The sequence below is a fragment of the Taudactylus pleione genome, unplaced genomic scaffold, assembly GCF_031769625.1.
Source record: "Taudactylus pleione unplaced genomic scaffold, aTauple2 ptg000040l, whole genome shotgun sequence".
In the NCBI taxonomy this organism is placed as follows: domain Eukaryota; kingdom Metazoa; phylum Chordata; class Amphibia; order Anura; family Myobatrachidae; genus Taudactylus; species Taudactylus pleione.
Window position 1 is genome coordinate 4,423,575 of NW_028284442.1, and position 12,682 is coordinate 4,436,256.

Consider the following 12,682-nt stretch of genomic DNA (forward strand, 5'->3'; position numbering starts at 1 on the left):
AGCCAGGTCTCAGTTTGGATGTTCCTGCAGTTTGGAGCTCGGATTTAAAAACTGAATTCGGGTTTTGAATTGCATGCTAACAGGTCTCAATTATGTCATTTTAGCTGTTTTTCTTTTAAATACAGATCCAAAGCCAAAACATGTAAGGGTGGTTTTGCAAAACCAAAACACAGGGGTCAACGCACCCATTTCTATTTTCTAATCAAAATCTGAATCTGAGTGATTCTGAATTGTGTGTACGATTGAACGGGAGGTTTGTTTCTGATGGATCTATTGCACACAGCATGGGGCTGGTTCAGTGCAGATACTAATGATGATGGTTGCGCAGCAGCTGACGTAAAATCAATGGTTAGTATGGCTTTCTACTCACAGATACATGGACCCCCGCATTAACATAAGGTACTAAATCTGGCTTCCACTGCTGCCTGCAACTACTGTACAGCCACTTTGCATGCAACTCAGAATCAGCATGTCAATGCAATTTCAGGCAATGTAGATTTGTGCATATGCATAAATACTACTGTTTTCACATCATTTCCAACAAGAATATGGCTGGTGCAGTGCGCAGTGTTAATAACAACAGCTATGAAACAAAGAGTACCTACAGTATACAGGCAGTTTATAGATTTATTAAACCCCTCCCTTTACAAGCACCTGTGAAGAACCATTAAGTTGATGGGAGCAACTACTATTTTGTATTGCTGTTTATAGATGAATACAGGTCTGCATACAACTTATATACTTACAGTATTAAGTTATGTGCATGCAAAGCTGGAGCATTGTGGCTGACTTGTTTTAATCCCTGCTTCGGTCATTTAGTATATAAATTAGTAACCAGTGGGTATGGCCTGGAAGAGTGGGAAAGTCATGCTGGTACTGCCCCCCATATCAAAATGCCGGTAATTGCAGAATTGCATAGCAGGGAGTGGGGCCACAATGATGTAATCATGGCCCCCCCACACGTTGCCCACTTTGACACTCCACACCCCCCGCATAGCCAACCTGGCTGTTCCCTTGCAAGGGGGGTCGGCCAGAAAGTTGGCTAATATGGGAAAGGGACAAATATTGGGCAGAGCAATTACAGATCAGGGCTGGAGAGACAGAAAAAAGAAGGGCCCTGTCTGTTTTGTTTGTACTGAACCCCACAATTTCTGATGGCCATAAGCAGTGCACATTATGATATTGGTCTATTAAAATGATGTTCTCTGTTAATTGGACTTTGCTATTCCATCAATCCATATGAGATCTGATCTTTTCACTGAGTAGGAGCTGCAGCATATGAATAATACAGGTGAAAACTGAATTCTTCAAAGGAGAAAAATTAAAGGGATGTGAATAGAGTTCAGAAATGTCTTACTGCTTGAGGCAGCACAAAGAAAAGGAAATCAAACCTTAGAAGCTTTGCTATAGAAAGTAGAGGAAAATGGGCACCTTTGCCATACTGATTATGTGTGTAGTGACCAGTTTAAACACTGAAACTCGCTTGTTTGTATTATTTAAAAGGTTTCTGCACACACACACTATTATAAAATGAATGTGATTTTTTTATTTAAAAAGGCAACTTCACATTATGTTTACACTAAAATGTAATGATCCAAATTAATAATACATTTATTTGCAAATTGCTACAATTTCCTCTTCCTTCTGGTAGAGAAAATAAACACATATACCCTCTATCTGGAAAATAAACCCATAATTTATCTGTGAGCTGGAGAATTCAGCCAACATACTGTATACTATAAATGAGATAGCAGTCTGTGCTCTCTCACACATTCCCTTTCTTATTCACTATATAACGTGGCAGGCAGACACTGCTGCTGCATGATTTTACTTTCTTACAAACAACTCTGAATCAGTTAACCATTAAGCTGGGTACACACTATATGATCCAACGTATGATATATTGTTCCGATGCGAATCAGAACAATATACTGTATTTCGTACACATCGTATAGTGCAGGGGTGGCCAAACTCAGTCCTTGAGAGCTAGCAACAGTTCACGTTTTCCAGGTCACCCAGCAGGTGCACAGGTGTAGTCATTACTCACTGACACATTTTGAAAGATCCACAGGTGGAGCTATTTATTTCACTTGCGATTCTGTGAGGAGACCTGGAAAACGTGAACTGTTGGTAGCGCTCGAGGACCGAGTTTGGCCACCCCTGGTATAATGTGTACGCCTGATCTGTCATTCCCAGCAGTCATTCATCGCATTGTCCCATCTGCTATGCTGCACGTCATGATACATGATGCATGATACATTGCTCCATTGTATGCCAGACTGTGCCATTTGTACAGCTCATGCAATATATCGTTACATCACTGGGTCGCAACGTCATTCAGGTGTGTAGCCAGGATAGTGCTGCAGAGGACCTGTTGAGTTTTAATCCTGTTTATTTACATTATTTAGTTACAAACAAGGGCTCATAAACACAGCATTTTTTCATGACCCTGCAATGCCGACAGGGTTATTTGAACCACATGAAGAAAGAGTGAGCGTTATATATACATGTATGCAGCATGTTCTACTGTCTTATGTTCATATCAATCTAGCGCTCGCTCTGAATCAGGGACGTCCCTCCTCCTTTTTGGAGCGGCCTCCTGACCGGTCGCATAGCTGTGGGTGACCACCCACAGCTATAGCGAGCGGCCAAAATGATGGTCGCAATGGTCAAGACCATCGCAACCATCGGGCTTGCGACGAGACCCTGCGGTAGGGTCTCGCTGCCGCAAGCCCTGGAGTGCTTTTGGCTCTATCAGAGCCAAAAGCACTCCACTGACTTCACTGACATCACTAGTGATATCAGTGGGGCCGGCCCCAGACGGTAGGCGTTCCCATAGGAACGCCTCCGTCTGGGCAGCGATGCCCCTGGCACGCCCACCAAAGGGAGCGTGCTGTCACTCACCATCAACAGCATGCCCCCTTTGGTGCGAGACCCATAATGATGGCATGCGCACTTGGGCAACATTGACCCGCTTGTGAGCGCTCAACGCTCGCGAGCGGGTCTGAATCAGGCCCTCTGTCCTCTTGTGTGTGCGGTTGTAGCAACTGTAGGGATTAATATGCCCTATTTCATGGGGTGCAAACAGTTTTTTTGTATTGCCATATTAACAAAATTACTTTGAACGGAGGGCCACAAAGTTTTGTTTAAATGTCAGAGATTTTCAAAATTTCTGATGACACAGTGGGTAGGGAGAAGAGATACCTGCTATTATACCATACTAATCTTCATATTGGTCTGTAGAGCTATTAGTCCCATTTGTGGCTCTGTAGTGAATGGCTGTCACCAACATAACAGGGTTGCCCTCTTTAGGCCCCAGTAGTAACCCCCATAAGAACTCGTCTACATGTCGGTGGGCCACGCGGACATGCAAACTGCGGTCTGGTTAGTGGACCACATTGCAGCAGGAGGTGAACCACATTTGGCCAGCATCCATAGTTTGGATGCTCCTTTCCTAAAGGTATTGTTATTAGGTGGTGTAAGGTCCCAAGCAGTAAGTTAGTACAAAAGTGTCTGAGAATAATGGGGACCGCTTCCACAGAGTGCAGACAGCAGGACAGATGCTTCATGTAAAGGAGCATCATGAAGGTACACAGTAGCATACTCCATATACTAACAAAATCCAGGTTCCCTAGACTAATATAAGTTCTGAACAAAAATCTGTAGGAATGGCTGGGCTGGTATGTCTAGCATTGTGCCCTGGCTTCTTCGAGCTGGCAGCATTGTCAATGAACCCTATCAGCATACACCAATTAATGAATATGCAAAAAGTACAGTATATGCAGATCAGACCAAACCCTACTGCTGGTAGCAGAAACGTATCCATGTCTACAAGCTTTAGTGCAGGAGAAAAATTAAGACTTTTTGTTAATTTTGTTATTATCAATTAGAGAACATGACTAAAATAAAAAGTGAATGGACCTGTTATTTAAAAGAAACAAACTAAAAGGAACTTTTCTTGAGCTAAAAAAAACAAACATTTCATAAACTATTATGTAAGTCCACATATTCTGCTGGACTGTTAATGTTTGTAAAGTAATAAATATTATAGCTTTATTCTTGTCCTTCGAGACTTCTATTTTACAGTTGGTTCAGTAAATCACATCTTGTGAGGCCCTGTGGTTTATTTGCACAGAAACATTATAGCACATAAAGGCATTAGAGCATAACAAAAGTATAGCTATCTTAAAGTTATGAGCATCCTTCTTTAAGTATTTTGTACTGTAGAAATGAAGGTGCCATTTAGTATTCAAGTTTTCCTAGACAGAAAGTGAGGACACATTAACTACACAGATTTTATTACTGTCAAATGCATAATAAAACAATGGTATGCAGTGCAGTGCTAGCCCTCATACAGTGATGGTCATAATCCATTGCACACACCTTCTAAGCATTTTATTGGCTTTGTGAATTGTTGGAATTATATGTTTTTTTACATTCCTGAATACTACAGTATATATAGTGTAGTGTTGTAATAATTTTTTTTTCTTTAAGCTTTTATTTATATTTCAACACCAAATTAGATGGGGCTGGACAAAGAATAGTTAATCATTTACATCAGTTCGCAGTGCTAAGAGGTGATTCTCCATGGCAAGTGATTAGGGGCAGAGCATCTTATAAGTTGTTGTCCTGGCAAAGAGTTTGCAGTACAGCTTTAGCCATCACTATACAGTACTATATAGAAACATGATTGAGAGGAGGAGGAGTGCCCAGCTTGTAATGGTGCTTACACATGTAGCTATATAAATTAGCGATTTTAACAATATCGTTCTCGTTTAAATCGTTCATTTTTAGGTTCCTACAAACTCACCGTCGATCAGCGATGCCCGGCCACGTATGGACGATAGTGATATCATCCATCGGTCATGCATGCAGGTCAACTTGCTCGATATCGAGCACTGTACTATAGGGACCCCCGATCATTGATCGCGGGTCGCTATAGTCGTAGTTGAGTAGGTGGTGTGCTGGATGATGACGATATCGATCATCCTGCACACCAGGGAGGGTGCATGATGATCAGCCAGCGATATCGTATCATTGGCTGATCGCTACGTGTGTATGCACCATAATGGAGGGATCAAGGTTATACTCAGGAAATATACGTCTAAACATTAGGATAATTCTATTTCAGACAGATTGCACACAAAATGTAGTGAAGTAAAGCAAAGTAAAGTATATTTAATTAACAATTGATTATTTAATAATATTCATTGAAAATACAGTCACATCTATCCCACAAGCTTTGATACTAGCCTGCGATTACATCTATGATACTACACACTTATTCAGACATCTTTGCAATACTATCAAAATGCAGTCAGTATTCACCATCCTATACATCATTGTTAAAACCACATGGCGGCAGCCTTATTGGTTTCACAGATCAACAAACTACAGCTAGATCTACTACCTTAAAACAGTTACAATCTGATTAGATAAAGAGAAATATACACATTACAAATTACTATAACCGTGTGATATATTTAAGACTTCGGGGCCTATTTATCAAAGCTTGATGAGAGATAAAATTGTGAGCGATAAATCACCAACCAATCAGCTTCTAACTTACATTTTATAGGCTGTGTTTGAAAAATTACAGTTAGGAGCTGATTGGTTAATACTTTTTCTCTCACAATTTTATCTCTCATCAAGCTTTGATACATAGGGGCCCAAGACTCCACTATAAATCACCATCCTAAACACCAACATGTTACAGATGCAAATTTCAATAAACAGCACATACTGAATGCTGCCCATATCACACAAACCACCTCAGAACTACCACAGCACTAAATACTAAGCAGTCTATGTTCTAAAGCATGATGAGAGATAAAATTGTGAGAGAAAAAGTATTAACCTAACAGCTCCTAACTGTCATTTTTCAAACACAGCTTGTAAAATGTATGTTAGAAGCTGATTGGTTAGTGCTTTAACTCTCACTATTTTCTCTCTATTCAGTCTTTGATAAATACCCCCCTAAAACTGCAATATACAGAATATACTATACAAATTACCCCAGACAAACTACCACATAATTACACAATAACCATTATCATTACCATTAAAGCCACCTTTTTCAAACATTAAACTATGTAATCCAAGTTCCATAATCTGGCCATGTGTGGGTTACTAAACAGAAAGTAGAGATGTGATACTTAACCATATTTACTAAAATGCAGGTTTTTAGAAGTGGAGATGTTGCCCATAGCAACCAATCAGATTCTAGCTCAGAGGTTTCCAAATGCGGTCCTCAAGGCTGCACAACAGTTCAGGTTTTAGAGATATCCATTATTGAGCACAGGTGACTTAATTAGTACTTCAGTCAATTTGATTGAACCAGCTGTGCTCAACCATGGATATATCTAAAACCTGAACTGTTGGGGAGCCTTGAGGACTGCATTTTGGAACCTCTGTTCTAGCTATTATCTTCTGGAAGGTGCTAGATAAATGTTAAGTACAATCTGATTGGTTGCTATGGGCAACATCTCCACTTCTAAAAACCTGCACTTTAGTAAATATACCCCCAGGTGTGGTTAGTTCCACTATGTGGTTCCAGAGTGACCTAAGTGAAATGAATGGTGGTACTGATCTACATTTTACTAAGTAGTGGAAATATGTTTGATATTTGGAGTTAAAGCATTAATTAATAGCAAACTTACTAATTTTGCATTTTCACTGGATTCATGGCTGAACACTGTTTAATAAATAGACCCCTTGATTCTCACCACACACAAAGACACTAAGGCAGTGGTTCCCAAATTGGGTGCTGTGGCACTTTGGGGTGCCATGGGGCACTTGCAGGGTTGCCATAGGTTGGTGGTTCAGGACCAAATTGAATAATTTATGGTTAATGTGATAGGCAAATCCAGTGTTGGTGGCTGCTAATCCTATTATATGTAGACAATTAGAAGTGCAACTCTGTAAAACACCACATAACTGACCCTAAAGGTTTATCATTTTTGCTGAGTTTGTTAATTAGAAACTTTTGGGCTGGGGTCCATGAAAATAATGCTCTAGGGCTCTGTGATTCAAGAAAGTTTGGGAACCATTACATAAGGTTCTTTTCAGTAGAAGCAAATTAGCCTACCAGTATGGATGAAAATGATGCAATCAGAGAAAACTCCCACAAACACATGGAGTATATACAAATTCCACACAGATAGTGCCCTGCTCAAAATCAAACATATGTGAAGCAGCAAACCCAATAACAATGCAGCCTGTTATTTATCTATTGAAGTCATTCATACTGCAAAACGCAAGAATGTATGAGAAATCAATATTACGGCAGAAGCAGCATCTTTATAGCCTCTTTCCCTAAGATAGATGGGTCACCTACAGCAGTTGTGCCCTGGCTTAGTATGCCATCTATGTTTACATAGAGCTTTTAGGGTGCACAGAGAAAACTTTCCATGGCAGCTTTGTTTCAATTTTAATTGTTATTGGATAGTTCCATACTTAAAAAGCATAATGCAGATAACAATATACAGCTTGCAGTCAGTAGAGCTGGTTCTAGAGCTCGGATAATAAACAATAACATAATTCTTTAAAATGACATAACTGGTCATGGAACTGTGTTTCAATACATCAATTGCTGCAACATCTATGCAAATCACTCTCTGTTGCTATCGCATTAAACTTACCAATTGAAAGAATATAGTATGATAGTACATCATACATAGCAAACATTTCAATTATTTTAGATATATTATTTACTTTTCAATACACTTGTTTTGTTAGTTGCTGTCCAATAAGTGGTCACTTTTCAATTTCAGAGATATTTTATTAAGTTACTATACTGGTGTAGTATATTACTGTGTTGTAAGGATCCTATTGTGATAACTATAAATGTTTCTAAACACATTAACAATAAGAGGATATCTGTGTATTATCAGCACAAAGTGAACTCTGGCCCTCATTCAGAGCCGTACGCTCTGAGCAGAGCGCACGCTCTGAATGAGGGCCGGGCTCCATTTTCATGGAGCGTCCTCCTGGACGCTCGTATAGCTGTGGGTCACCACCCACAGGCTATACGAGCGTGCTTTTTGATGGCCGCGATGGTCGAGACCATCGCGACCATCGAAATTGCGAGCCGGAGCCTGCGGTTGAGGTTTTCAACCGCAAGCTCCGGAGTGATTTTGGCTCTATCAGAGCCAAAATCACTCCCACTGACATCACTAGTGATGTCAGTGGGCCGGCTTCTGACGGGAGGCGTTCCCGTGGGAACGCCCCCGTCAGGGAGGCACGCCCCCGGCATGCCCACCAAAGGGGGCGTGCTGTCAATCAACATTGACAGCACGCCCCCTTTGATCGGACACAACGAGCGAAGGACTTTCCTTCGCTCGTCGCATCTGGTGCATGCGCACGACGGAGCTCCCTCCGTCGTGCGCATGCTCAGTGCATAACATCGACCCACTTGCGAGCGGACAGCCGCTCGCGAGTGGGTCTGAATCAGGCCCTCTATTTTTAATGATGCCACGCTTTTCAAACTTTTTTCCTATTTATTGTGTTGCTTTTTATAGTATTTTATTTACTAGTACAGTTTAAACTTTTACATTGCATAATTGTGAAGAGTAACTAAATCAAAACACAAATAGTGAAAGAAAAACACAAATGCACTAGTGTTTTCTTGTACAGGAAAAGATCTATAAAACATTTTATTATTTTTAACATTATAGATATTCGTTCATTTTTATTTAGTTTAGTTTCTTTTGCCACAAAAAAACAACAACATTTAAGTACAAGGAATCAATTATCTTTAAGACTTACAAATTAAAACCTTTCCTTGTATTGTCAGATAAGCTAAAGTCTGTTGGTTGCATTTCTTAGTGTTTGATTAATCCTACCGCCTGCTATTCACTTTTCTTGTCAGTGCTTAACAAAGGTTCTTGCTGGAATAGTTCAGGAAGCTTATTTACCTCAGAATGCCCTGCCACCTTTGATTAAATTCCTTGTGGATTTATAACTATCGCCTCACAATGCTAGGTGACCTTTAAGGCACATCTGATAAAATCCAGAGGTCATAGATTGTTAAAGTTTAAATTGTTGTTAACAATGATGTAACTTAGAATACACTTAAAGGTTTTTTTTTTTTCTTGTTCGTTGTTAAAAGTTTTCTGGAAATTAACATGAACTAAATTAATGATTTAATTTTACAGGAGAAAGAAGAGGGTGTATGGTGCTCCACTGGGGAAGCAAGCTTTTGTCTTTGTTGATGACCTAAACATGCCTGCCAAGGAGAAATATGGTGCCCAGCCTCCCATTGAACTGCTTAGGCAATGGATTGACCACGGCTACTGGTTTGACAGGTGCAATAAATATTAATTAGTGTGCTCGGCTACAGAGGAGTAATGATATACACTGTTTCTCTGAAGCGTTAAATTGTTGTATTAGTCTTTATAATTTCTCATCTGCTCAGACACAACAGGAAAACATTTTGAGTTAAAAGATTCTTTGTAACATAAAGAAATGGTGATTCACACATTGAGGTAAATTACAGTTTAACAACAATTTGTTATTACTGACTAAAAGCATCTTAGTTACTTTTATGTCAGTTTATGTATTTATTTATTTATATAGATGTCTGGCATTTATGTGTCACTATAACAGGACATTAATGTGACTTATTTTATATATATTTGTTGTGCTATGGATAAATGTTGGAAAAATACTCACTGGATTTGCCTTGTCCACAATGTTAAAAAATAAAAACACTGGCCTATTTAATATCAATCATTTAACTATTATTATCATTATTATTATTAATAATTATTATAATACTAATATGATTTGAAGTGCAACTGAAATGGCAAACTTATTATTCCCTACACATATCAACATCTTTTGTGCATAAGTTTTTAATAGCAAATATGATTAATTTATTCAGCTTTAGGCCAGCTACCCACTGACATCAAGAAAATAACTTTGACACCCCAATCCAATCCCTTTGTGTTTGGTATGCAGTGTGTAACCTGTGCTTACACTTGCAGTGGGCAGGGAGGTACATGGAGTACACTCCATCAATCTACTTGCATTCACTTTAGTGAATGCAAGTAAATGGAGCATGCAGCATCATAATAGGAATTTGAGTGTGGCTGCTGTTGCTAAGATGTGGATATGGGGTCATTGCAACTTATAGGTACCATACTGTATGTGTTTGTATGCCCACCCATTACATGCGTTAAAGAAAACTAGTACAAGAATGTTTTTAACATCAGTGGAAACTGGATTAGCTACATTAACAAAAAGAGAAAACACTTATTTAGACATATACTGAAAGAAAAGTTGTACTTCAGGAACAGGAATGTAAATGTAAGTATACTTACTGTAGATCTGTGTGTATCAGGACCAGGAAAGTACTAACCTACAAAATTGTGAGGGCTGCACAAACCTGAAGTCAATCATTTTAACTCAAAAGTTACATTAAAACAAAAAATAAATAGTATACATAAGCAAAAGGTCTTTATATTAAATAACGTTAATATGTGAACCTGTATTCCCAACAATTAACAAATACTACAGCATAAATCAGTATCTACAGTTTTCCCTTATAATAAGATTTCCCTTCTATAACATGCACTTTCATATGACAATCATCTCAAAATATGTAACTAGCGTTGTTGTTTCAAGCTTCAGAAAGTATGTGTGTTGAAAATTGTAGTATGTGAACAGTGTTATGAGTCTTTCAATATAATATGCAAGTATAGTAACCATGTGTTCTGTTGCAGGAAAGCATTACATTATACCTTCCACGTTCTTACATATAATAACATAAATCAATTAATTGTTTACACCTGAAATATGAACAAATCAACTGCACATTAGTAGGACTCACAACATTAATTAAGTACTGATATTTACAGGATCCTTTAATTAAAATGGTTTACACTGGTTCCTGAGAGACCCTTTACAGATAATTTGTTATTGGATATTCTTATTACACTTACTCATGCATTGAATAATATATGCTTCAGTGTTACAGAAAGGATTTTCAGTTTATTTGAGAATTTGAAGAGAAAAGACAATTAATTAGTCCAACTTTACAGTCCGACAACCATTTATTTTTTAACTTATTTGATTCTCTTAAAATTAGTTTGTTGGTATCTGTTTTCTGTCAATTATTATTTCTCAATATTAGTAATGAAAAATCAATGATTTAATGCATGTTATCTGGCTATTGCCACATATCCACTACACGACTTGCTTCATTAGCGATATAATGTAGTGTCTCCTTGACAGTGGTGTGCCCTTAACGACATTGAGCACACACACTGAACAATATAATTCACTGTATCATTCAGTGCTGCACCCTCCTTCATCCCCGAACCTGCACAACCTGATGATATTGTTAGGTTGGACAGCAAGTTCGGGTGATGAGTGACGTCGTCAATGACCAGCGGGAGCGCGCATTGCTGGTCGTTGACAGCATATCCACTTAGTGAATGACTGATCGATATTGTTATCGTTCAGTCGTTCAAACTATCATCTACTGGATACGTGACTTATGTTTCTAGAAGGTGTATCAAAATGCTTGACTTTAGAGCAAGTGTGGCCAGCCAATGAAGAGAGCATAATTAGCACATAACAACCTATAGTCTGCCTCATACAACGTACAGTCTATGTAATAATTTAGACATATACAGGTCTAGAGATCACGGTAAGCAGTTATATGTAGCAATAGGGCTAGCCCATCTGAGCTGAATTTGTTTTCTCACCGTGGACACAGTACCACATTACAAAACTCCTGCTCTGTGGAGCATTGGAGCAAGTCCGAAAGTCTTGGGGAGCTGCAGAAGAACCTAGCACCACCCCTGGACATACTGTATAGGCACGCTTTAGTTGCCTTATACACTGTATAGTGTACTGTATGTAACACAATATAAATATTTAACACCTTAGATATTATACTATAGACACTATAGTATAGGCTGAAGGAGATAGTTTAAATAAACTATGTCTATCAAACATATTTATATCATATATAATATAAGTTATAACATAAGTGGTCAGGGATAGGTTGAACATCCCATAATAAAGGTACATACCTAGTATATCCAATAGAAGACAGAACTGAGCTTTCTAAACATACATTCTCCCACCTCATATTATACTTCATGTTAATTGTACAGTTTATCACGATTATTTTGACTATCATTGTTTTTAGTACTTAAAGTCTGCACTTGCGTTCTTTGTTCCCCATCTCATATTAATAAGCCCATCTCTTCATGCTGGCAGTGCAGTAGACCCTATACTGCATATTGTGGTCACGTCTCAAATATAATCAAATACTACTGCTATTGTGGCCATTATTCAAGCCGGTAGACAAGAAGGGGATAGGGGTTTCTGGGCAGCTGGAATCACTCCCCATGTGTTTGCCTAGGTGTCGTTACTTTAATTATTAAATATTATCCTTTTCTGTTTATTCTATTTAAATATGAGCAAATAGCATTTTTTTTGCTAGTTCAATTGTTTCAGCTGATTTTTTATTTGATGCTTATATTCTATCGGAAAATTTACCAAAACATAGAATTTATGATTGTCCAATTGATTTGCTTCAGCATTTATTCCCTGTCCGAACCTGAACTGCACTCTAAAGGAATATATTTAGTTTGTGGGTTCTTATACCTATACCTGTCAACTACATCAACAGGAGCACCCATTTTGTTTGCAGAAAAAAAAATCGGAT

At 38.5% G+C, this 12,682-nt stretch overlaps 1 protein-coding gene across 1 annotated transcript in view; it reads left to right on the forward strand.

Annotated features, from left to right (window-relative positions):
- Positions 1 to 12,682, forward strand: part of LOC148538322 (dynein axonemal heavy chain 3-like) — a 1,025,530-nt gene that overhangs the window by 487,595 nt on the left and 525,253 nt on the right. Inside the window, exon 28 of the mRNA XM_088455384.1 lies at positions 9,156 to 9,305. Within this exon, the coding sequence (XP_088311510.1) occupies positions 9,156 to 9,305 (150 nt within the window). The remainder of the gene's footprint in view (positions 1 to 9,155; positions 9,306 to 12,682) is intronic.